Here is a 27085-nt window from a genome sequence, read left to right on the forward strand (position 1 = left end):
ACTGTAAAATTACATAGATTGTTAATGTCAATCGTACTTTCACGATTGGTTGCGAATACGGAGGAAATGGCATCATTGTTCAGGAGAGAGAGAGCTTTACAGTGACACCTGACATGACATGTTAACTTCACTCCTCCGTCCATCTGCAGGCGTCTGGACAGGACTTCTCCATGCACGTGTCCATCTACGAGTGTGAGTCCACCGGCGGCTCCGAGTGGGTTTTAGAACAAACTCTGCACCTGGACGACTTCACCAGACCCTCGTCCACCCTGGACCCCCGAGTCAGCGTGGACTCGAACCTGTTTGTCTACAGCAGGTCAGCACCACTCTGCTTCTCTTAACTCATTGAGTGCCGCGCTCCTTTCCAAAGTTTTAGTCAAGTGTACCGGCAATTTAGACCATTTTTGACGATTTATGTAGAGCCACAGTGTATTCTATATTATTGCCACCAACACATACTGTAGCTCAGTGGTTCCCAAACCTTTTGTGGACAAGGCACACCAAAGGACAAGTAAAAATCTCAAGGCACACCTATTGTTATCACTTATATCATGTAAAATATCTGTAAATGTGCATAATTATTTACTAATGCCAAATAAAATGTGACAAAGACAACTAGGCTACATTACTCACGAAATCATATTTATTAACGAAATATTTCAAAAATGAATTTGAAACTTTATCAAATTAGGCTTCATCAAAGCAGCAATACAACCATTTAAACCAGACAGGTCACAATAAGGCAAAGGGAAATTCATCACAGAGAACTGTCAATGCAAGGAAGCAGCACCGTCCATGGTCCTACAGATTGATCAGCATTGAAACATATTGTGCGAAATATGGGGTTCTCTTTGAGGATTTTTTTTTTAAGAATTGTTTTTAGGTATAGAGTTTGCCTCTGTATTATGAAATGAGCGCATACAAAGTACTGATAGTAAATTAAAAATAATTATTTTTTGTGTAGTTGTATATTGCAATAATAATGTATGGTTGTCACAAAATCCCAAGGCACACCTGGACTTGCCCCACGGCACACCAGTGTGCCGCGGCACACCGTTTGGGAACCACTGCTGTAGCTCATTTGAAAGGTGAAACTTTATGCGTCAAATGGCCACAAACCGTTTGTTTCTACGTGCCAACTGCTGATCGGCGGGCGCTAACCCTGGGCGGAGGGATACGTGAGTTGGTTAGGTCCAAATAAAAACTGTGTTTTTCCTGCACTTTGAAGGGCTGGAAAAAAAAATATTATAGCGAACAATGGAACTGTGTTTTTCTTTTTTAAGGTAAAACCTCTTCTAGGCCGTGAAAATAGGCCGTTTCTTTGGGTCTGTTCACAACACTGTATGTTGTAAATCTCTGGGCAGGGCTATTATGGGCTGGCGTTGCTAACGGGAGGAGTGCAGAGAGTCTTCTACTGCAATTAAAGTACTTAGGGGCTATTTGTAGATCATACAACCCCACTTTAAAAAAATGATACTAACCCTTTAAAATTGACCTAGTTCATGTAGAAAGTGAACTTTCCCAACATTGTGATGATGATGATGACGATGCCCCCCCCTCCCCCAGGTCTGACCTGTACATGACCCGGGACCACAGCTCCCCCAACATCAAACACTACGTGCACCTGGACTGGCTGTCCAAGGAGGACGGGTCCCACATCCTGACGGTGGGCGTGGGCTCCAACATCCTCATGTACGGTCGTATCTCTGGGATGGTCAACGAGCCGACCAGCAGCGGCAAGGACGGGGGGGCGGCGGTCATCACGCTGCCGCTGGGCGGGAGCATCAAGCAGGGGGTCCGGTCCCGCTGGATCCTGCTGCGCTCCGTGGACCTGCTCTCCTCCGTGGACGGGACGCCCTCGCTGCCCGTCTCGCTGTCCTGGGTCCGCGACGGCATCCTGGTGGTCGGCATGGACTGCGAGATGCACGTGTACGCGCAGTGGAGGCAGGACAAGAAGCCGGGGGAGGGGGGCGAGGAGGGGGGGGGCAACCTGTCGCTGGCCGACATCGCCGCCGCCGCCGGAGGAGGAGCTCAGACCGGCGCCGTGCCGGAGGGGCGAGCGCGGTCCAAGAGCGTGTTCGAGGGCAGTCCGCCGGTGGACGAGGCGCTGCGGGCGCCGGCCGGGCTGCAGGAGGGGGGGCTGTTCGAGGCGGCCCACTCCCTCTCCCCCACGCTGCCCCAGTACCACCCCACACAGCTGCTGGAGCTCATGGACCTGGGGAAGGTCCGCCGCGCCAAGGTGACGCTCTGATTCTAACGCATTTACACAAACCAACAAACAACAACACTGGTTGGTTTGTTTTATTCTGAAAAATGTAACAAGATTTCAAAATCCCACAAGAAACTCCCACCTGCAAAATAACATTTAACCTGTGGTGAAGCCTCCACTTCACTGTGGATCTATTAGATCTATTATATCCATGTAGATATGTAGCTATATGCTCCACTTTAGAAAAATACAGTCAAGCTGGATGGATGGACAGACAGACAGACAGACAGACTTATGGTTAGACAACAGATTTAGTAGCGTTAGAAAGTCAGACTCAAGATCCAAAATCTTTTTTGATATGTCACAACAAAAAAATAAATGTGTTTTTTTTTTTTACAAAAAGTACGGGAGTGGTCAACATCTGTAAATTTAGCAATAATACAGTTCACAGGTGACAGTTCAACATTTAGTCAGATCCTCCTCTCACCATAATCCCTATAGTTCGTTACCTTTAATTGTCGGTGCAAGCTGTTTTTAGAACGGCGGAGCAGAGCCGTGAGCTGCTCAGAGCTACGCTACAGAGGCTCATTATGGGATTTCTTGGTTTCCCTCATCAAACTCATCAAATACACAATCCAACAACTCCACAACGCTCTGGTGGACAAGTTGTGACCTGCACATTCACCACACTATGAGATAATAACAGAACGTTACCAGACAGAGTTGTTTTAGAGGGAAATTCATGCAAAACCGCTGATGCGTGTTGCCTTCAGGGACAGTTTTTCATCAACAGTCTCTGTATTTCCCTCTAAAACAACTCTGTGTGGTAACGTTGTGTTATTATCTCATAGCGTGGTGAATGTGCAGCTCACAACTTGTCCACCAGAGCGTTGTGGAGTTGTTGGATTGTGTATTTGATGAGTTTGATGAGGGAAACCAAGAAATCCCATAATGAGCCTACGTAGCGTAGCTCTGAGCAGCTCACGACTCTGCTCCGCCATTCTAAAAACAGCTTGCACCGACAATTAAAGGTAACGAACCTACTGCTAAAGTAGTTCAGAGTATTTGCTTCGTTGTGTCGTAATGTTACATAATTATATACGTTATTAAAAGGTGAATTTGCCAAAATGTTGAACTATCCCTTTGCTGTGTGTCAGGCCATCCTCGCCCACCTGGTGAAGTGCATCGCCGGGGAGGTTGCCGTGGTGAGGGATGTTGAGGCGGGTGAGGGCGGTGCGAGGCGACACCTGTCCCGGACCATCAGCGTGACCGGCTCCACGGCCAAAGACACCATCGTGGCCGGACGCGACGGCGGCCGCGACTACACGGAGATCAACTCCATCCCGCCGCTGCCGCTCTACGCGCTCATGCAGGCCGACCTCGACACGTCCTACAAGGGCGCCGAGGACGCCGCCAAGGGGCCGAAGGCGTCCGACGGCGACGGGCCGGGGCACAAGTCCACCGAGGACCAGTACGCAGACCTCTTCCAGGTAGGACGACCTCTGAGCTCTGAGGGACAGGTGTGGTTCAGCTCAGTGGTGTAGTCTATGGCTGTTCTCGAAACCGCATACTACCGTACATCACAGAGGCAGCAGCCGGTCAGCAGAGCTGCTCGGCCGGCCAACCTCCGTCGTCATCCCGGGGGAGAAAACGATCGCTAATTAACTTACCCGCAGGTTTTTAGAGGTTTGCCACCGGCTGGTTAAATTATTTTTAGGAGATAAATGTTGGTCTCATTGATGAAATCTAACACCTGTATATAGCATTAGTTAGTTTGAATTAAAAGTGAAGCTTCCTGTGTGTATTGGACAGAAGAGCAGTGCTGCCTTGGGGCTCTGTATGTTGTTTTACAATGAACCGATCAGTCTGCATTAAGTTTTATTTTTATTAATTAAACTTTATAACATAGTTACGGTGCACAGCTTTGTTGTTGTTTTTTTAACACGGCTTTGGTTACGGCAGATAACTTCTACGCCGGTTAGACGTCAGGGGAGCATTGCATTGTGGGATACAGTACGCCATGTAGACTGGTCAGATGAATACTGGAGATATTTTCCCAATCAGTACGACATCCAGGAATCTTTCACATACTGCAGATTTTGCTTTTGTTTGCATACTGCATACTGCATTTTGGCCAAATCAGTACGTATTAGCAGTATAGTATGCGGTTTCGAATACAGCCTATGTGATACTCAGGTTTACTCAGTATACACACTGAAAATGCATAAATATTTCAGTATACCCAGTACAACAAAACTATCTAACTAAAGTTAAGTTCAAGGGGGTCCCCGGCCTTTTCTTGAAATTTTACAACTTTTTTTTTTTGTTTTTTAACTTTTTTTTTCAGAAATGTTATCACTCTATTTAACCAGTTTCTTCTCAATTTTTCTTTTTATTATTTTTTTCAAGAAATTTTACCCCTTTTTGTATTATTGTTTGCCCCTTTTTTTGAGAGAGAGACATTTTGCCACATTTAAAAAAAAAAAAAAACCCTGTGTCCTCTGTGTGTGTGTGTGTGTGTGTGTGTGCGTGCGTGCGTGCGTGTGTGCGTGTGTGTGTCTGTGTGTGTGTGTGTGTGTGTGTGTATGCAGGTGCAGTCGGTCACCACCGACGACTTTGTGAACTTTGCCACTGACAAACCAGAGAAGAAGTCTCGAGTGATCAACCTGTCTCAGTACGGACCCACGTACTTCGGACCAGAACACGCTCAGGTATCAGTCGCCTCGCGCCGTTTACACATGCTGGGTTTCCATGGAGACCGTTTCCTCTTTCTGACTGAATTTATCCTGAATGAGTCGTTCAGGTTTTGTGGTTGTATATCACAAGCAACTCAATCATATTTTTCATGCTGCATTCACCTGAAATCGGGCAGACGTCAGACGGACGACAGCCGCTGCACGTAACAGCATAAACAAGCCTCTATGTAAACAAGTGGTCCGTCAGCACGAGGCAAAACAATACACGTGACAATATGTTGTCATGGCGATGTGGTATTGTTTTACCGTCTTTCTCTGGACTTCTGTGACTAAAATGACATCTGGTTTGTTAGCGACGGCCGTCTGCCCGACTGCAGGTGAATGCAGCATCAGTGAAACGCTCCGTTCCTCCTCACTGCGGGAGCGCTGCGATCTAGAATCTGAACACTGGATGTCACGGTTTTACCAACATTTTACAGACTGGACCTTTAAGAAAAGGGTTATTCCACCTGTTTATACGGAGCATTTTCATTCAGTTTGGACTCTAAACCGATTCTAATCTGAATATTTGTCTCCATGTGAACAAGCTACTGAGAGAGTTGGGCTGTTCCTCATCTTCGTGTGTGTGTGTGTGTGTCTGTGTGTGTGTGTCTGTGTGTGTGTGTGTGTGTGTGTGTGTCCAGGTCCTGTCCAGCCACCTCATGCACTCCAGTCTCCCTGGACTCACCAGACTGGAGCAGATGTTCCTGGTGGCCTTGGCCGATACCGTGGCTACGACCAGCGCAGAGGTGACCAGCTCCACCGACCAGCAGTACACAGGTCAGTACACACTCTACACACACTGTATATATACTGTACTGCACATACGTGTGTGTGTGTGTGTAGGCTGCAGTCTGTATAGTAATCTATAGTAGACGTTGCTCTGAGGCTGAATGAGGTCAGGGTCTGTTGCGTCTCCGTATTCAGATCATTCACATTATTTCAAAGCCTCCAGCTCTTATTACAACACAACAGTGTCACCGTGCACACTTCATTTATTTTACAGTGTGATTCTCCTCATTCTTCTCTCTCTATTACATCTGTATATACAGTAACGACTGCATTGACCCAAATATAAGACGGTTTTTATTTCCCTTTGTAAAAAGTCTGAATAAAATGACCATGATAGGATTTTATTATTAGATTAAAAACATTTAGTGTATTATTTACCGTAGCACCTGGAGCGACTACAGCAGTAAAAAGGAGCTAGGGAAGTGGTGCATTAACTTTATGTCACATATTATAAATCAAAACACATGAAGACGCTCTCCTCTGTCAGATAAAACCAGTCTCACCTCCCTGTGATGTAGACACGTCGCTGCAGCTTCACTGTTCTCTGACCTCCTCTCTTTTTTACATTTTATTTAACTATTGTTCCTCTTTTAAAGAGTTGGTTTCAGTGTATATAACATAAGGGGAAAATGTAATTTAAAAAATCCAGAGCTTTTGTGTTCCTATCTGTGGAATTAAACTATGGAACAGTTTGAATGTGAGGTTAAAAGAATGTCCAAACATAATCCAGTTCAAAAAGAAATACAAAGAAATGATTTTCAATATGTACAGGAATGAGGTGCTTATTATTATTTATTTGGGTATTTACCCACTTGTATATGTCTTTATATACAGTATGTATATGTCTATATATTAGAGAGATGATAAAGATTAGTGATAATATGTTAGAATGAATCCATATATGTATGCCTATATATTAGAGAGATAAAGATTAGTGATAATATATTAGAATAAATCCAACTAGATTTGGCTAGACTTATAAATGAATTTATTGTATAGATTGGCTAACACTGGCACTTTTACATTTTATTTTGTCCATTAATGTGCATTGTCCTCCTTAAATAAAAAATAAAATAAAAATAAAAATTATAATGACAAGGAAGATTGATAGCTAATGTATGAATAGGGGTTGGGAGTAAATACGTTTTACTTCTTCCCACTCCTTTCCGGATATGTAAAAAAACAAAAACAAATTATCTTTATTTTCAATTTTTTTTTTTTTTCATGTGTTGTCTTTGCAAAGTATTTATTTGTTATGTCTGTCCATCACTGTATTATTTTTTATTTCTTTTAACATGTCAGAAATAAACTTGAACTAATGAGATAGTGATCCAGGCTGTTTAGACTCAGACCGTCTCCACGCTCTTTATTCTAACAGCTTTATTTTCTGTGGATGAATAAAATAAAAAGCATCGCCTTATTAATATGGAAAAAAAAAAAAATATGGAAAAAATCCACCTGCAGAGTTGGTGTGTGTTGTGACCTGGCTGCGTGTTACCCTTGGTCTCTAGATAATAACTGTATTCACACTAAACTGACTAAAGGTTGTAGACGTAGATGAGCCGTAAGCATAATTCCTGTTGATAGCTCGTATCTCCAGCCATCAAATATCTGTATGAACCATAAACACCCCGAGCCGTGGCTGTATAGAAACAACTGGCATCCTTGTCCCTTTTTCTCCAATTTTCCGTTGGAAGTATATTTAGTCTTTTGGGAGGAAGACGTTGTTCAGGTTGTTCAGGGCTAAGTAAGCAGCAGGTTCAGGGCCAGACGCTGAACTGGAGTGATACCGGAGCAGCAGCAGCAGCAGCAGCAGAGTTACTGACTGACGGCTCCTCTGTGTGAATTTGAATTTGAATTTATTAAAGGATAGCCCCTTGAGATGTAGCATCTCATTTTCAAGGGGGTCCCTTAACAAACATATACATAGAACACACAACATCAACAATACACTACATTACTGTACATTGTAGACATACATAACATGACAATACAACAAATACAGACATCTTGCTCACACACTCCCACATACCACCCCTACCCCCATAAAGTTTACAGAATAGAAATATTAAATAACATAGTAGGAATAACAAAATAACAAAATGGAGAAAGAAAGAAGAAAGTGTTGTTTGTTGTTTTATATATTCATCATTTTAATTGATATATACATTTCTTTTTTTTTAATAGATACATATTATATGCCTTCGGCACTTTTAAATTGATGCTGATGGTGGAGTCCACACATACAAAATGGTGCAATTTAGACCCAGAGACTGTGGCAATACTGAGGCAAGATGCAATATATACAGTTACAGTAGAAAGTGCAATAATTATTTATTACTTGTATGAACTATGAACTTAGTGGTACTGTCTGTAAGTGATCTCTGTTGGTTGTGTGTGTGTATATGAAACGGTGTATGGTTTTAATCTGTATGCAGGATGTACAGCATTGATTGTCCAAGACAATTTTCCCTCTGGGGACATTAAAGTTTATTTTGATTGATTGATTTGATTTTGATTGATTGATTGTGTTGTTGTGTTGTTGTGTTGTTGCAGGTGGAGAAGCTCTGGATGAGTGTGGGCTCCGCTACCTTCTGGCCATGCGGCTGCACACCTGTCTGCTCACCTCGCTGCCGCCGCTCTACCGCATGCAGCTTCTGCACCAGGGTAAAGTACAGCACACTGCTGATTATACACAGAGAGACGCACACTGTGTACATAAGATACAGGCGCATGACAATACATTAGAATATCATGGAAAACTTAATTTATTTCAGTTTAGTTCAATTCAAATAGTGAAAATCATACTGTATATTATATATTTCATTTCTTTATTTCCCTCGTGTATAAACAGAACCAAACATTAAAAACACCGTACACTGCAAAAACTCTAAATCTTACCAAGAATATTTGTCTTATTTCTAGTCAAAACAAATCTAATTATACTAAAAATAAGACTCATCACATTAAAAAGTAGCTTGTTTTTAGACACTTTTTACTTCTTTCAAGCAGATTTTCACTTGAAATAAGTAGAAAAATCTGATAGTGGAACAAGTTTTTCTTCCTTATTACAAGCACAAAAAACTTGCTTTCACTGGCAGATTTTTCTACTTATTTCAATTGAAAGTTAGTTTAAAACAAGTGAAAATGATCTAAAAACAAGTTAATTTTTAGGTGATGAGTCTTGTTTTATGTGGAATGAGATTAGTTTTGACTCAAAATAAGACAAATATTCTTGGAAAGATTTTGCAGTGTAGAATATCATGGAAAACTTAATTTATTTCAGTTTAGTTAAATTCAAATAGTGAAACTCATATATTATATATTTCAGATTTCAGATTTTATTTAATTTTTTTAAATGGGAACAGTACGTATTAACGAACACTTGTGTAAATATGTGGGATTATAGTTATCATAAGTGGCTAATCTCCATCCTCAGTCCAATTGGCAGGTTGATGTTAGACATAAAAACAATGAAGATAAAAGCACAAGAGGCAGGACTACAACAATACAACAATGCATCATGATATAACACCTTGACATCTTACACAACATATATGACATGAACAACATATGTATGTTAATTGGCCGAAAAAGTATGAAGAGAGAGAGATTACAGAACAGTTATAAAGTGCTACAGTGCTAATTAAAGTGCTATTTGCTAAAGTGACGAGTGCAAGATTAAATTTAATCTGATTGCACAATGCCCCAATAAAGTGCACCCACACGGAAAGATGTGACATACATAAAGTTGGCCGTTTTCATATATACACATATATGCTAAAATATATGGTGCATATATGCACAGATAAACTGCATATAGGTTTCATATATGCGCATATATCCTACTGTATGCGTATATGTCCTCATGAGGATACAGTATATGAGCCATATATTTTAGCATTCAAATCCTTTTTTTTTTTTTTTTTATTGAAAAGGTTTTTTTGATTGAAATGAATTTTGTTTTGATTGAAAATATATATATTTTTTAAATCAACTTTTCTTATAATTGAATAATAAAGACACAAATGTAGCTCCATAGAGATGATTTCTGAGTCCTGGGACTGAACACCGTCTCCTCGCTCTATATTTGTGTCTTTATTATTCAATCAAAAAAAAAAAAAGTTGATTAAACAAAAAAGCTATTTTCAATCAAATAATAACTCACTTCAATAAAAAAAAAAACATTTTCAATCCAAGAAAAAAAGGGTTCAAATGCAATTTTGTGGGTCTCAAATGTTTTTGCATTCAAATCCTTTTTTTTTTTTAATTGAAAATGTTTTTTTGATTGAAATGAAGTTTGTTTTGATTGAAAATATCTTTCTTTTTTTTTTAATTAACTTTTCTTTTGATTGAATAATAAAAACACTCATCTCTCAGGTCTGTCCACCTGTCACTTTGCCTGGGCCTTCCACTCGGAGGCGGAGGAGGAGCAGCTCAACATGATCCCGGCCATGCAGAGAGGAGACCCCCAGTGGTCCGAGCTCCGAGCCGTGGGCGTCGGCTGGTGGGTCCGCAACATCAACACGCTGAGGAAGATGGTGGAGAAGGTACCGCCACAAATATATATACAGATATATACAGATATATACAGATATATACAAATATATACAGATATATACAGATACAATATACAGAGTCATCAGGAGAGTAGCTGATCAGGAAAAGAGCATCTGGTGATCACAGGATGCAAAAGAAAAGGAAGAAAACCGTTTGTAGACAGTTGGAGGACAGTACGATGTACATCTCTTTATAGTCTGTTTTTACAGATTAAAGAAACATTTCAACAAAAAAATTCAAACTGCATCATCATGGTCTTTATGTCTGACTTAAGTAAGTGCCAAAATAGAGTTAAGTTATACAGCTCATACGTAAATAACATATTTACTGAAGTATGTGACAATTTGCTTTAAATGCAGATTGTTTTATTTTATGTTATGTTATGTTATGTTATGTTAGGTTAGGTTAGGTTAGGTTAGGTTAATGTTATGTTATGTTATGTTATGTTATGTTAGGTTAGGTTCATGTTATGTTATGTTATGTTATGTCATGTCATGTAATGTTAGGTTAATGTTATGTTATGTTATGTTATGTTATGTTAGGTTAGATTAGGTTAGGTTAATGTAATGTTATGTTAGGTTAGGTTAATGTTATGTTATGTTATGTTATGTTAGGTTAGGTTAGGTTAGGTTAGGTTAATGTTATGTTATGTTATGTTATGTCATGTCATGTAATGTTAGGTTAATGTTATGTTATGTTATGTTATGTTAGGTTAGATTAGGTTAGGTTAATGTAATGTTATGTTAGGTTAGGTTAATGTTATGTTATGTTATGTTAGGCTAGGTTAGGTTAGGTTATGTTAGGTTAGGTTTATGTTATGTTATGTTAGGTTAATGTTATGTTGTGTTAGGTTAGGTTAATGTAATGTTATGTTAGGTTAGGTTAGGTTAATGTTATGTTGTGTTAGGTTAGGTTAATGTAATGTTATGTTAGGTTAGGTTAATGTTATGTCATGTCATGTCATGTTATGTTATGTTATGTTATGTTATGTTATGTTAGGTTAGGTTAGATTATGCTAGGTTAGATTATGCTAGGTTAGGTTAATGTAATGTTATGTTATGTAATATTATATTATATTATATTATGTGATTGAATGTCATGTCTTTGTGCCGTCAGGTGGGTAAAGCTGCGTTCCAGAGACACAACGACCCTCTAGACGCTGCTCTGTTCTACCTGGCCATGAAGAAGAAGGCTGTTCTGTGGGGGCTCTTCAGGTACGAGGCGACGCCACGGCGGCTGCACGCAGACACACCGACTCTGAACCCACGTACTGTACGGTTCAGTTGTTGAATCTTTAATAATAAATACTGATCTGTCTCCGTCTGCCAGGTCTCAGCACGACGAGAAGATGACGCAGTTCTTCAAGAACAACTTCAGCGAGGACCGGTGGAGGAAGGCAGCTCTGAAGAACGCCTTCTCTCTGCTGGGGAAGCAGCGCTTCGAGCAGTCGGCCGCCTTCTTCCTGCTGGCCGGATCGCTCAAAGACGCCATCGAGGTGAGAACACAGCCACACACAGACACACACAGACACACACACACTCAACTCATTACAGCATGCTTATTTTTATTCCACACCCCTCCCCTCCAGTGTAAACCATCTCAGATACAGTGTGAAGTGTTGAATCAGAGCTGCAGCTTTATATCACATGAGGGAAGTCACAGATAAGATGCGTCAGCTTTCCTTGGCCTGGGTTTTCCATGCACACAGTCAAAACATCCAGATACGGAGCAGTGGGAGCGCTGCTGCAGAAATGACCACGTTGAAATGTTTTAACTTGTCTTTGTTAATGTCTTATAGTCGTGTTTCCATCCACCTGTTTTACGATTACGAAAACTTTATTATCCACTGAGAGCAACAGGAGGAAAAGGCTCGCACACTGATCAAAAAATGGCAATGTCCGACTCCACCAGAGATTAACGGATGCAACAAAGATTTAATGGTCCATCAAACAACAAAAAAGTGCAACCATGGTGATAAAATAAAATAAAGAAATAAAAATAAGTAAGACAAAAACGTTTCGGCCTACACAGCCTTCTTCAGTCTGTCTTCAAATTCCTCTTTGGTTTCACCATAGACGTGTCTCAAAACAACAGAACACATAGTGACACAATAAAAAAAAAACATTTCAAGGATAGAAAAATATATAAAATAGCCTACGGCAGTAACTGTACTTCACACATCACACATTCAAGTACATCATTTCATAAAGCACACCATACTACGAATCAAGTTTACAGTTGTAGGTCTAAGACCAGCTTTATTCAGAGAAGCTGCTGTGCAGGGAAACCCTCAGCAAAGGAAAAACCAGGAGTAAAACAGGGTAAATAGCTACCTAGCTACCGCATTCTGGTCTTATTTATTGCGTTAACAGCTTCTGGGACAAAGGACTTCTTGTATCGGTTCTTCCTTGCCATTGGTAGTCTGACTCTATACCGCTTCCCGAAGGCAAAAGCTCCAACTGGCTGTACATGGGATGAGAGGAGTCAGTAATTATCTTCTCAGCTTTACTTCTAATTAATTCATCATAGAGACAGCTCAGATGTTTCTGTGGCTTCCCTAAAACCTTAGAGGCCACGTTCACTATTTTCTGCAGTTTGTTTCTCCCTTTAATATTCAGGTTTCCGTACCACACGATCATATTAAATGATAAGATACTTTCCACCAGGCTTTTATACACTGTCTCTAAAATACTTTGACTCACTCCAAAACTGTTAAGCTTGTGTAGCAAGTGGAGGCCTTGTGAACATTTTTTAAAGACATGATCCGTATTGATTTGAAAGGTTTTAATGCACATTTTAAATTTGTGCTGAGTGGAAACATGAACTGTCACATTTCTTTGGAGCAAGGAGGAGCTGGAAAATGTTCTGTCTTGATACAGATAAATGCGGTTTGGTGATAGATAGATAGATAGATAGATAGATAGATAGATAGATAGATAGATAGATAGATAGATAGATAGATAGATAGATAGATAGATAGATAGATAGATAGATAGATAGATAGATTACTTTATTAATCCCCAAGGGGAGATTTAAAATGTCACAAGCAGCAGCGAAGGGAAAATACATGACGATGGAGAGAAAACAACTCGGATCACGAAACACTGAAGTAAAATACATAAAAACACATAGTGTATTAAAACTATGTGCTGCTATGGAAACGGATATGTGAATAAGTTGCGTATTTGTGCACGGCCGAGTCAGCAGACATGGCTGTTGTTGTTATTATTGTAACTCTTTCTTCAAAACTCTCTCTGCTTTATCTTTTCTCTTCTTCACCTTCTTTTCCTTTCTCCACCGGATTTCCCGTTTGTTTATCTTTTTTGTCGTTGCGCTGATGACGTCATTGTGCGCGCTGCCGTCTTTCTCCTGCAGATCGGCAGCTGACTCCAGATTGTAGTGGATGGAAATGCACTTTTCCCACTGCAAAAACTCAAAATCTTTCCAAGAATATTTGTCTTATTTCTTGTCAAAATGTCTAATTTCTAGTCAAAACTAATCTCTTTCCACTTAAAATAAGACTCGTCACCTAAAAATTAACTTTTTAGATCATTTTCACTTGTTTCAAACTAATTTTCACTTGAAATAAGTAGAAAAATCTGCCAGTGAAAGCAAGTTTTTTGTGCTTGTAATAAGAAAGAAAAACTTGCTCTACTGTCAGATTCGTCTACTTATTTCAAGTGAAAATCTGCTTGAAAAAAGTAAAAAGTGTCAAAAAACAAACTACTTTTTAATGTGATGAGTCTTATTTTAGGTAGAATGAGATTTGTTTTGACTAGAAATAAGACAAATATACCTGGTAAGATGTTTGAGTTTTTGCAGTGCCTTTTGCCGCGTTAATAAGAATTTCCAGAGGATTTGTGATGCAAATGGGATGGAAAGATGAGGATTGAGCTCTGCCTCTCTGTCTCTCTCTCTCCTCCGGTGCAGGTGCTGCTGGAGAAGATGGAGGACCTGCAGCTGGCCATGATCGTGGCCCGGCTGTACGAGGCCGACTTCGAGAACTCGTCCACGTGCCGCGGTCTGCTGCACGAGAAGGTTCTGGGCTGCAACCGGGACGGGAGCGGATACCACTGCTCCCGGCTGCACCCCGACCCCTTCCTCCGCAGCATCGCCTACTGGATCATGAAGGACTACACCAGAGCCCTGGACACGCTGCTGGAGCGGATCCCCAAAGACCACGACGAGAACCCCGGTGAGTCTGAGGTGGGAGGCGAGTTTCAGTCACTGTAAGGAAGGACCAACGGAAAGAAAGAAGGAGTGAAGGCAGGCAGGAAGGACAGAGGGAAAGAAGAAAGGAAGGAAGGAAGGATGAAGGGAAAGAAGGAAGGAAGGGAGGGAAGTAAGGACAAAGGGAACAAAGGAAGGAAGGACGGACCAAGGGAAAAAAGGAAGGAAGGAAGGAAGGACCAAGGGAAAGAAGGAAGGAAGGATGAAGAGAAGGAAGGAAGGAAGGAAGGAAGGAAGGATGAAGAGAAGGAAGGAAAGAAGGATGAAGGGAAAGAAGGAAGGAAGGAAGGAAGGATGAAGGGAAAGAAGGAAGGAAGGAAGGAAGGAAGGAAGGACGAAGGGAAAGTAGGAAGGAAGGAAGGAAGGACGAAGGGAAAGAAGGAAGGAAGGAAGGATGAAGGGAAAGAAGGAAGGAAGGAAGGAAGGACGAAGGGAAAGAAGGAAGGAAGGATGAAGGGAAAGAAGGAAGGAAGGAAGGAAGGATGAAGGGAAGGAAGGAAGGAAGGATGAAGGGAAAGAAGGAAGGAAGGACGAAGGGAAAGAAGGAAGGAAGGAAGGAAGGATGAAGGGAAGGAAGGAAGGAAGGATGAAGGGAAAGTAGGAAGGAAGGACGAAGGGAAAGAAGGAAGGAAGGAAGGAAGGAAGGATGAAGGGAAAGTAGGAAGGAAGGACGAAGGGAAAGAAGGAAGGAAGGAAGGAAGGAAGGATGAAGAGAAGGAAGGAAAGAAGGATGAAGGGAAAGAAGGAAGGAAGGAAGGAAGGATGAAGGGAAAGAAGGAAGGAAGGAAGGAAGGAAGGACGAAGGGAAAGTAGGAAGGAAGGAAGGACGAAGGGAAAGAAGGAAGGAAGGAAGGAAGGACGAAGGGAAAGAAGGAAGGAAGGATGAAGGGAAAGAAGGAAGGAAGGAAGGATGAAGGGAAAGAAGGAAGAAAGGAAGGAAGGATGAAGAGAAGGAAGGAAGGAAGGAAGGAAGAATGAAGGGAAAGTAGGAAGGAAGGACGAAGGGAAAGAAGGAAGGAAGGAAGGAAGGATGAAGAGAAGGAAGGAAAGAAGGAAGAAAGGAAGGAAGGATGAAGAGAAGGAAGGAAGGAAGGAAGGATGAAGGGAAGGAAGGAAGGATGAAGGGAAAGTAGGAAGGAAGGACGAAGGGAAAGAAGGAAGGAAGGAAGGAAGGAAAGAAGGAAGGAAGGAAGGATGAAGGGAAAGAAGGAAGGATGAAGGGAAAGAAGGAAGGAAGGAAGGAAGGATGAAGAGAAAGAAGTAAGGAAGGAAGGAAGGATGAAGGGAAAGAGGGAAGGAAGGAAGGGAAAAAGGATGGAGGGAGGCAACAGATTGGGCCGATTAGATCAAAAGAGGAAGGAAGAAGTAAGGATGAAGGGAACGAAGGAAGGAAGGGAAAAAGGAAGGAAAGAAAAATGGAGGGAAGGAACAGATTAGGTCAAGGAAGGAAGCAGAAGGATGGGCGAAGGGAAGGAAGGAAGGAAAGAAGGAAGGGATGGAAAAATGATTGTGGAAGGAAGGAAGGGAGAAAGATAGATAGATAGATAGATAGATAAACTTTATTGTCTGTCACGAGTGACAGAAATTCATCTTTGACAGGCTCAATAAAAACACTAAGAAACAAACAGACATTAAAAACAACAATGTTGTGCAATCATTCTAAAAAGAGGAGGGGGGGGGGCTGTTAAAAGCAGCAAAATGTTCATTTCTTATTGTTCAGGATGGTTATTGCAGAGGGGATGAAGGATTTTTTGTAGATGTTTTTCCTGGCCAGTGGGACCTTATGGCGTTTGCCTGATGGCAGCAGCTGGAAGCAGTGGTGAAGGGGGTGGGAGGAGTCTTCTGTGATCAGGGTGGCCTTCCTGATCACAGACCGACTATACAGTTCTGAGAGGGGGGTTTGTGGTGCTCCAATGATTTTGCTGGCCTGGTTAACTGTGCGGGAAAGTTTGATCTTGTGTTTGGATGAGAGGAGGCTGTACCAGGAAGAGATGTTGAAGGTGAGTAGGGATTCAATGAGGGACTGGTAGACCAGAGTTAAAACATGTGTGCTGACGTTGAAAGTCCTTAATTTCCTCAGCAGGTAGAGGCGCTGTTGTGATTTTTTAAAAATGGTTTCTGCATGCTGAGAGAAGGAGAGGCAGTTGTCCAGGTCAGTTCCAAGGTATTTAAAAGACTCAACCTGCTCCACCAGCTGACCCTGGATGCTGAGTGGTTTAAAAAAAGCAGTTGCTGACTCCCTTCTGCCCCCACAGCACAGCTCTTTGGTCTTCTGGACATTTAGCTCAAGACAAAGCTGGTTAAAAGTCTGTGCCAGGTTTTCAACAGCCTGCTGATACCGGTCCAGAGCAGTGGTGTCGGTCAGGTGAGCCACCAGGGCCATGTCATCCGCATATTTAAAAAGGCTGATCCCCTCGCTGTTACAGGTGATGTTGTTTGTGTACACAGAGAAGAGAACAGGAGATAAAACACAACCCTGGGGAACACCTGTGTTTAAAATCAGCTTCTTTGATTTAAAACCATTTAAAAGCACCTGTTGTGGCCTGTCATTTAGAAAATTCTTGATCCATAAAACCAGTGTGGGATGAACTTGGAGATCTAAAAGAGCATACAGCAGGGTGTCTATGTGCACAGTATTAAAAGCAGAGGAGAAGTCCATAAATAAGATCCTGGTGTGAGGGTGTGGAGAGAGAGAAAGGAAGGAAAGAAAGAAGGAAGGATGAAAGGGAACAGAAGGACAACAGAGGGTTAAAATCCTCTTCTCCTCCTCCTTCTACCTGTGTGTCAGATGTGATGGTGAAGGCCTGCAACCCGGTGGTGTTCAGCTTCTACAACTACCTGAGGACTCATCCTCTCATCATCCGCCGACACTTCGCCAAGCCGGAGGGAACGGCGGCGGCCGTCGGCCTCAGCGCCGAGAAGAGCAGCGCCGACGAGATCAACCTCATCGAGCGCAAACTCTTCTTCACCACCGCCAACGCTCACTTCAAGGTCAGCTGCTCCTCGCCTTGGTTTAGTTTAGTTTAGTTTTAGTCTTTGTGCCAAACTGTCATTTCAGTTTTTATAAATTTTAGTCGATTAAAACTCTGAGCATTTTAGTCTAGTTTTAGTCAATGATTTTAACCCTTTGATGCACAACATGCACACCCCCTCTAATGCGCAACATGGGTCTAAAATGACCCGCATTCATTTTCCATGTGAATTCATGCTGGGTGAGTGTTTCTTTGTGGTATCTTTTAAAATCAATATATTTTATGATTGAATCCTCCAAGTATCATTTGAATATCTTGTTTTTAATTAGTACAGGGTGTTATTTCCATTTTTACTTTCTTATTTTATGAAGAAACAGACAAAAAGTCTCAGAGAGTGGACCAGTTAGCTAGCTAGCAGTTGACATTTCTACATTCTACTGTATTAGTTAACTACAGTAGAACATGTCACCAGCTAGCTAGGTAGGCAGCTGTTGACATGTTCTAGCTGGTGTCTACAATAGAATATTATTCTATTGTTGTCACCAGCTAGAACATGTCATCATGTTAACAGTTAGCTTACTTGCTAATATTAAGGTATTTCCCTTTATGACAAGTAATGTAGCTACTTATTCAAGGTAACTAAAACCTTATCAGTTATGCACAGTTATCTTTAATGAGTCATCAAATGTTTCTTTAGGTAAATTGGAATAATTGTAAAACAAGTAAATATGATTATATGTGCTTAAAAAAGAATATTTACTGAAGAAAATGATCAATACTGTGCAGTGATTTCAAAGATATAGCCTAACATTGAAATAGCCTACTCAGATAGAATAAACTATGGCTAGCTGTTGACCACAGTAGAATATGTCAACAGAGCTATTAATTGGGAAAAAGGACAAGTAATGACTAGTCATTATTGTAATCAAGGAAACAATGGTCTGTTGTTGGTATAGATAGTGAGGGAATGCTAAAATTAAAGTATTCTTGCTATACTTGTTTTTTCAACTGGTCCACACTGAGACATTTTTGTTCATTTTTGTTCACAAGTAAGAAATGAAAAATGGAAATAATGACCCCACTAATAAAAAACAAGATATTAAATAATACTTGGAACATTCAATCATAAAATAGATAGATTTCAAAAGTTACAGCAAAGAAACTATCACTCAGCATGAAATCACATTGGAAATGAATGTGGGTCATTTTAGACCCATGTTGCGCATTAGAGGGGTAGTGATACAAAATGTGTTTTTATTAAAAAAGTGAAAAAGTAAAAAATAAAATAAGGATGTATTATGATCAAAAACAAGTTAATTGAGGAATACCTGGAATTATATATGATGAAATAAATTTTTCGCAAAGATATAGCACAAAAAAACTCATTCGGGTCTATTTAGACCCATGTCGTGCATCAAAGGGTTAATCATATTTATTTTTATATTATTGTTACCTTATAGACTTAAAGCCCCAGTGTGTAACTTATTTGGCTTTTTATTATCAAAAATCAAACATGTCTTTCATAAATCCGTATTTCACTGAAGGTGAATCTCAGCTGCATCCAAATGAAAGCTTTCTGGTTCCTTAGAATGAGTTGTTACAAGTTGTTACAAATACACAAGTGGGCGACGCACCGAACCGAGGTGGCCATGTTGCATCGTGACCGTAGGTAACCATGGAAACTGAGCGGAGCTGTGGGCTCGGCCTGTTAAAACTGTCACCACTGTGTAGTGTGAGGAAGGACGGAGGCACTGGTGTTGCATTCAGGTGCAGTCAGGCAGACGGCCGTCGGCAAACCATTTTACCAAAGTAATTTTACTGCCGGCCATCGCCCCCTCTCTCTGTGTCAGACTCGTTAAAGCAGAAGTAAGCGATCCGGTGGTTTTGGCTAACTTCCTGTCAGCAGATGGAGTTATCAGTCCCCGCCCTCGTCCCTACGTCACCACATTCACGCGCATCCCTTGGCTGCACACACAGAGAGGACCGCCCCTTTATGCCGTTCTCTCTCCTCATTGGATAAAGGTTGTAGGATACAAGGAAAGTTTTCTCCTCGGCTTACAGCAGAGCAGAGTGACTGACAGACCCGTGTTTCAGACCAAACACTCTATAGAAGTGATTGCTGTCGGAAGATACAACTATTTAAGACTTAGATTAACACAAACATTCCGCTTACTTCTGCGTTAACACTAACCCACTGCAGCTGCATCTTCTAAATGATACCGCAAGTGGGGATTCAGGAAGTGACGTCGCTGTCGAGGAAACAGAAATACTGCAAAATAATAATAACACGACTAAACATTATAACGTTATTTCGTCTCGTCTCGTTTTGGTCAACAAAAATGAAGAGACATTTTTGCTGAGTTTTTCTTTTGTAAACCACATTTAGTCTCATTTTATTTGTCAACAATATTGCATCATATATTTAAGCAATATATCACGACAGGCCGTGGTATATGCTCATTATACCACGGCTAAGGGGCGTTGTTACCCCCTTAGAGTGGTATAATGAGCATATACCACGGACTGGAGTGATATATTGCTTTTATAAAACGGTTACCAATAAAGGCAATATGAAAGAGGAATATGCAATCAATTTCATGTAGTTTTATTCAACCAGAAATACATATTATCCAATAAAATAGCCTCACTGTGAAAAAACTAGTCCCACCTCTCCACGTTAGCTCCAAGTAGCTCTGCATCTGGTCTTTTCCTCTGTCACTGCTCAGTCCCCTCTACCATTGTTAACCCTCTGGAGGTGAAAGTTCATCTTAAACATATAAATTCAACTACTTAAGTCCATTTTTTAAAATCCTAAAAACATCAACTGTCTTTTGCTACGGACTGCACCAGTCCGTTGTCATGGATACATGACAACAACTTCCATTCATACCAGTCATACGTGCCTGACGCGGAGTGATAGCCTACGCTGTGATAATAGAATAGTAGCCGTGGTATATGCTCATTATACCACGGTTAACAGCCAATCAGATCGGCGGATTTCACCTTTCCATTTTATAATTTATTATAGTCGTCGTCACATGGCCACCATTTACGCTTCGTCTCGTTGTTGCAGGTGGGCTGTCCCGTCCTGGCTCTGGAGGTCCTGTCCAAGATTCCCAAAGTCACCAAAAAGTCCGGCTCGTCTCCTCTGAGCAAAGCTTCCTCCAAGGCCAACCTGAACTCCACGCAGCCTCTGGAGAACGGCACCCAGACGGGGGGGCTGTGGGGGGTCCCTGCTCCTCCTGCTGCTGCTGCTCCTTCTCCCTGGGGGGGGAGCGACAGTCTGGGGGGGCTGTGGGGGGTCCCTGCTCCTCCTGCTGCTGGTGCTGCTCCTTCTGCCTGGGGGGGGAGCGACAGTCTGGGGGGGCTGGACTGGAGCCAGCCGGCCGTGAAGCTGCAGGACGACGAGCTGAAGCTGGACTGGGGAGACGACAAGCAGGACGAGGACGAGGATGATGATGATGATGATGATGGTGGTGGTCTGACGATGAAGAAACCAGAGGTTGAGACCAAAACGGACGGAGGAGACGGGGGCGGAGCCAAACTACAGAGAGCCGACTCACAAGTGAGATAAATAAATACACAAATACTGTGATTACACTGTAAAAACTCAAAATCTGTCCAAGAATATTTGTCTTATTTCTTGTGAAAATGTCTCGTTTCTAGTCAAAACTAATCTCTTTCCACTTAAAATAAGACTCATCACATTAAAAACGTACTTGTTTTTAGATCATTTTCACTTGAAATAAGTAGAAAAATCTGTGAGTGAAAGCAAGTTTTTTGTGCTTTTGTGTAATAAGAAAGAAAAACTTGCTCCACTATCAGATTCTTCTACTTATTTCAAGTGGAAATCTGTTTGAAAGAAGTAAAACGTGTCTAAAAACAAGCTACTTTTTAATGTGATGAGTCTTATTTTAAGTGGAAAGAGATTAGTTTAGACTAGAAATGACATTTTGACTAAAAGATTTTGAGTTATTGCAGTGTATGAACATGTCTCAACATCAAACATCAAAAATCCTCCTTCAAATGATTATTAAAACTCAACTAAACTCAAATTTTATTTATAAAGCACATTTAAAAACAACCTCAGTTGCCCAAAGTGCAGCACAACATAAATACAATCCAGTGCCAGCAAATATAAATGAAACAACACAAATTACCAATGTAGATTAAGAATAAAAGTTAAGGCAATAAAAACAATCACTAAAAATAAGGTCAAAACAAATAAAAGCTTAACTAATAATAAGATAAAATGTCAAGGTGAGTTGAAAGCCAGTGAGAAGAGGTTTGTTTTTAAAGGGATTAAAAATGCTCCAACTATCGTATGGATAAATCCTGTATCAGGACACTTCCTGTTACCGCGGCTACAGGCCTGTTTTTACACAACTAAGAGTCTGGTCAGGAACCAGTCAGGAGATAAAACCAGAGTTAATCCACCTCAGGAGGATTTAAAGGGATAGTTCAACATTTTTGGCAAATTGGCCCATTGCCATAATCCCTAAATAGTCATAGCAGTAGGTTTGTTACCTTTATTTGTCGGTGCAAGCTATTTTTAGAATCGCCAAGCCGCATTGTGGAGTTGTTGGATTGTGTATTTGATGAGTTTGATGAGGGAAACCAAGAAATCCCATAATGAGCCTCCGTAGCGTACCTCTGAGCAGCTCACGGCTCTGCTCCGCCGTTCTAAAAAATAGCTTGCACCGACAATTAAAGGTAACGAACCTACTGCTATGACTATAGGGATTATGGCAATGGGCCAATTTGACAAAATGTTGAACTATCCCTTTAACTAAAGGCTTCTTAATGAATCCACAGCAGAAATGTGCACAATACAAGTTTAACTACATTAAAAAAACGGGTCGTTTTCCTTCAGTCTGCACCAACAGCCTTCTAGTGCAGGTCACACACTGAACACCGTCCTCTAACTGTGTGTGTGTGTGTTTCAGGGAGAGTCGGAGGTGGACGTGATCGCGGAGCAGCTGAAGTTCCGCGCCTGTCTGAAGATCCTTATGACGGAGCTGCGGACGCTGGCCACCGGCTTCGAGGTGGACGGAGGGAAACTGCGCTTCCAGCTCTACAACTGGCTGGAGAAGGAAATCGCAGGAATGCACAAGATCTGCAACTACAAGGTGACGACGAGAACTCAGTTGACTTGATGCTTCGTCTGGTCTGTGTAAGATCATGGCAGCTTAAAGGGATACGCCAACATTTTTTTTTTTACATGTCTTGCCTCACTCCCGAGTCCATGACCAGCAGATAGACACCATCCTTTCGACTGTGCGTGCAGTAACAAGAGAGATAGCGCCGTATCGCCGTAATTAGCTTAGCTCAATCACTGGAAGTGTATGGGTAGTGTTAGCCTGCCTCCACCTAAAGTCACTAATTAGCTTAGCTCAAACACTGGAAGTGTATGGGTAGTGTTAGCCTGCCTCCACCTAAAGTAATCAGAGAAACTCTTCAGCAACTCTAAACGGAAACCGGCGGGCCGATCTTCGTCTCAGAGCTGACAAAACTCTCCGGTAAGGCATCTTGAGCGGTCAAATGCCGCTAACGGGACGAGATCGGTCAAAACGGAGGGTTCAAGCAAAGACGCTTTATTTTGGTTCAAGCTAGCTACATCGAGGGTAGGTTAGCTTCCTATTTCAAAGTAAAAGCACAAATTCTATCCTCATGGTTTTCTGTATGTAAAGGGCAACGGGTGTTTTATTTTGTGAAAGTAACCGGAAGTGCGTTGGTCACAACGGCTAGCTTGAGTAGCGCCGAATTTGTCCGAACAAAATTGTAAACAGCTGGTATTTAGACAAATTAACGACACACTGCTGATCTAAACGGCTACTTTCTCACCTAAAAATCTTTGAAATGTGGATAAAGTGATATATTTACAGAGTTTAGAGCTAAAATGAAATCAGCTTCTGACTCGGGTAGGAGGCAGGCTAACACTACCCATACACTTCCAGCGTTTGAGCTAAGGTAATTAGCGACTTTAGGTGGAGGCAGGCTAACACTACCTATACACTTCCAGCGTTTGAGCTAAGCTAATTACGGCGATACAGCTCTATCTCCCTTGTTACTGCACGCACAGTCGAAAGGATGGTGTCTATCTGCTGGTCATGGACTCAGGAGTGAGGCAAGACACGAAAAAAAATGTTGGCGTATCCCTTTAAGAAACATAATGGGGGGGGGGGCAATACCTGACAGTGATACTCAGCTGTCAGATATTGCCCCCCCCCCCCCCCCCTCCACTCTAAAGGCTATATAAAATACATAGAAGGCTGAAAATCACAGCACATGTCTGTTCTGATAATACAAGTCAGCAGCAGTGTAAAGCTCAAGCATGTGGGAGCCTCCCTATTTTAAAGTAGAGCTGTAACAATTAATTGATTATTAAATTAATCGTCAACTATTTTGATAATCTAATAATCGGTTTGAGTAGTTTTTTAAGTTTTTTGAGAAAAAAAGTCCAGCTTCTTAATTAAATGTGAATATTTCTGGTTTCTTTGTTCCTTTATGACAATAAACTGAGTCTCTCTTTGGTTTGTGGACAAAACAAGACATTTGAGGACGATGTCGTCTGACATTTGAGAAACACTGATTGACGTTTTTCAACATTTTAAAATTATTATCACTCATCATAACGGCTGTGGTTTACCTGCCAGGTGGAGGGGAAGGAGGAGGAGGCGGAGGCGGAGCGCTGGAAAGAGCGCTCGGGGTCCGTGGACATATCGGACGAGGCTCTGGAGCAGACCGAGGCCGGAGCGTACGAGCGGCACCAGCTGGAGCGGCGGCGGCTGCAGGCCAAGCAGCAGCACTCGGAGCGGCGCAAGGCCTGGCTGAGGAAGAACCAGGCTCTGCTCCGGGTCTTCCTGTCCTACTGCAGCCTGCACGGAGCCAAGGGAGGAGGAGTCACCTCGGTCCGCATGGAGCTGCTGTTCCTGCTGCAGGAGAGCCAGCAGGTGCACTACACACACACACACACACACAAACTATGATGAGCTTCTACTGATTCATGTGAAACAGTCTCTGTCTCCAGGGTTCGTATGTTTCAAAAAAAGAATTTGAAAATGTCATGTCATTTCCAAAATCTTGGAAACTTAAAGGGATATGGCAACATTTTTTTTTTTTTTTCATGTCTTGCCTCACTCCCGAGTCCATGACCAGCAGATAGACACCATCCTTTCAACTGTGCGTGCAGTAACAAGGGAGATTAGCTTAGCTCAAACACTGGAAGTGTATGGGTAGTGTTAACCTGCCTCCTACCCGAGCTGAAATCAGCAGTCAGAAGCTAATTTCATTTTAGCTCTAAACTCTGTAAATATATCACTTTATCCACATTACAAACATGTTTAGGTGAGAAAGTAGCCGTTTAGATCAGCAGTGTGTCGTTAATTTGTCTAAATACCAGCTGTTGACAATTTTGTTGGGACGAATTCGGCGCTACTCAAGCTAGCCGTTGTCACCAACGCACTTCCGGTTACTTTCACAAAATAAAACACCCGTTGTCCTTTACATACAGAAAACCATGAGGATAGAATTTGTGCTTTTACTTTGAAATAGGAAGCTAACCTACCCTCGATGTAGCTAGCTTGAACCAAAATAAACCGTCTTTGCTTGAACCCTCCGTTTTAACCGATCTCGTCCCGTTAGCGGCATTTGACCGCTCAAGATGCCTTACCGGAGAGTTTTGTCAGCTCTGAGACCAAGATCGGCCCGCCGGTTTCTGTTTAGAGTTGCTGAAGAGTTTCTCTGATGACTTTAGGTGGAGGCAGGCTAACACTACCCATACACTTCCAGTGTTTGAGCTAAGCTAATTACGGGCGATACGGCTCCATCTCCCTTGTCGTGTAAAGTCCTGGAGGTTGAACCCTGTTTCCTCTCTGTCTGTCTTTAGGAGACGACGGTGAAGCAGCTGCAGTCTCCTCTGCCTCTTCCCACCACGCTGCCGCTGCTCTCCGCCTGCATCGCCCCCACCAAGACGGTCATCGCCAACCCCGTCCTGCACCTCAGCAACCACATCCACGACATCCTGCACACCATCACGCTCATGGAGATGACGCCGCACCCCGACAACCTGGACGACCGGGTCAGAACCACAACCACAACCACAACCAGAACCACACTGCAAAAACTCTAAATGTTTCCAAGAACATTTGTCTTATTTCTTGTCAAAATGTCTCATTTCTAGTCAGAACTAATCTTTTTCCACTTAAAATAAGACTCATCACCTAAAAATTAACTTGTTTTTAGATCATTTTCACTTGTTTCAAACTAATTTTCACTTGAAATAAGTAGAAAAATCTGCCAGTAAAAGCATGTTTTTGTGCTAAGGAAAGAAAAATTTGATCCACTATCAGATTTTTCTACTTATTTCAAGTGAAAATCTGCTTGAAAGAAGTAAAAAGTGTCTAAAAACAAGCTACTTTTTATGTGATGGGTCTTATTTTAAGTAGAATGAGATTTGTTTTGACTAGAAATAAGACAAATATTCTTGGTAAGAGTTTGAGTTTTTGCAGTGCAGAACCGCTCGGCCTTCAGTCTGCACGCGTTTGTTCTTTTTATTTTGGATATTAAAATGTGTGTTTGTGTTTTTGTGTGTCGCCCTCAGGTAAACGCTCTACACACGCTGGCTGCATCTCTGTCTGCTTGTGTCTATCAGGCTCTGTGTGACAGCCACAGCTACAGGTAACACACTCACCTCCTCACCTCTCTCTGCTCTTTATGGGTTTTATATCTGATCCGGTGTCTAAACGTCGATGCCGTTAAACCTCCTCAGTATTTTCCCCTTGGTGCTGCTGTCACCATGACCAATTAAAAATCATGTTGTACAGTTCAGACGGAGTCGTTCAGAAACAGAATACCAAACACCACATAAGAAGACTGAAACAATTACCAACATTAAAGGATAATTACCGTTTTTTACAACCTGGATCTTATTTCTAGCATAAAATACGGTCATTTACTCACCCAGATAACCCAGATGTCATTTGGAGTCGTTTTGACGAAATGAACTCCAGCCGAGAGCCGCGTATATCCGTATAATGGAGTCTACAGGGCAGCAGAATGCAGCCTCTAAATAACACATTATCTGCAGAGAAACTCCTTCATTTCTCCAATATTTAGTTCTGATAGGCTAGTGCTATTCCCCTCTGAGTCCGGGGTTAGCTGTTATCAACATCCGGGGTCTGTAGGTTGACCTACTGACCTCTGACCTGGATGATGTCATCTCCGACCGCTGAAAAAAAAAGCATGCACACAAGTCTACAACACACACATGGTAACTATGGCAAACAAGTTAGTGCTTCAAATCTACACTAGTTGTGTTTTTCTTGGGTAACAACTTGTCTCTCTCTCTCCTCTGAGTAAACGTCTCCCAAAAGAAAAACATTTTACTATTGTTATAAAATTGAAAACTCAACCACATACTGGATATGGTGCTGGACATAGACTCATTATTTAGGCATTAAATAAATTAGATTTAATATTACACAGGCCCCCTATATGAGCACATTACAATTGTTTTTAATGACGGTAATGAAACTGACACCGTTGCTATTTTTAAGAAACGGCGGGAAACCTTATTACCGTCTTAA

The 27085-nt window shown here is 41.8% G+C and overlaps 1 protein-coding gene across 2 annotated transcripts in view; it reads left to right on the forward strand.

Moving 5' to 3' along the window:
* The window catches only part of dmxl2 (Dmx-like 2), a 98419-nt gene that overhangs the window by 38080 nt on the left and 33254 nt on the right, over positions 1 to 27085 (forward strand). The window contains exons 20-36 of one of the 2 annotated variants that reach the window (XM_085804985.1): positions 162 to 316; positions 1567 to 2239; positions 3367 to 3699; positions 4801 to 4920; positions 5589 to 5724; positions 8293 to 8403; positions 10117 to 10286; positions 11413 to 11510; positions 11626 to 11791; positions 14227 to 14491; positions 17315 to 17517; positions 20572 to 20720; positions 20775 to 21063; positions 22445 to 22627; positions 24155 to 24451; positions 25387 to 25578; positions 26101 to 26177. In XM_085804985.1, coding sequence (XP_085661111.1) covers positions 162 to 316; positions 1567 to 2239; positions 3367 to 3699; positions 4801 to 4920; positions 5589 to 5724; positions 8293 to 8403; positions 10117 to 10286; positions 11413 to 11510; positions 11626 to 11791; positions 14227 to 14491; positions 17315 to 17517; positions 20572 to 20720; positions 20775 to 21063; positions 22445 to 22627; positions 24155 to 24451; positions 25387 to 25578; positions 26101 to 26177 — 3617 coding nt within the window. Of the gene's footprint in view, positions 1 to 161; positions 317 to 1566; positions 2240 to 3366; positions 3700 to 4800; positions 4921 to 5588; positions 5725 to 8292; positions 8404 to 10116; positions 10287 to 11412; positions 11511 to 11625; positions 11792 to 14226; positions 14492 to 17314; positions 17518 to 20571; positions 20741 to 20774; positions 21064 to 22444; positions 22628 to 24154; positions 24452 to 25386; positions 25579 to 26100; positions 26178 to 27085 lie in introns of both variants that reach the window. The other variant, XM_085804977.1, reaches the window with a different exon arrangement.

Source organism: Trachurus japonicus, chromosome 3 (assembly GCF_045865225.1).
Source record: "Trachurus japonicus isolate A0001 chromosome 3, Traja_1.0".
NCBI lineage: Eukaryota > Metazoa > Chordata > Actinopteri > Carangiformes > Carangidae > Trachurus > Trachurus japonicus.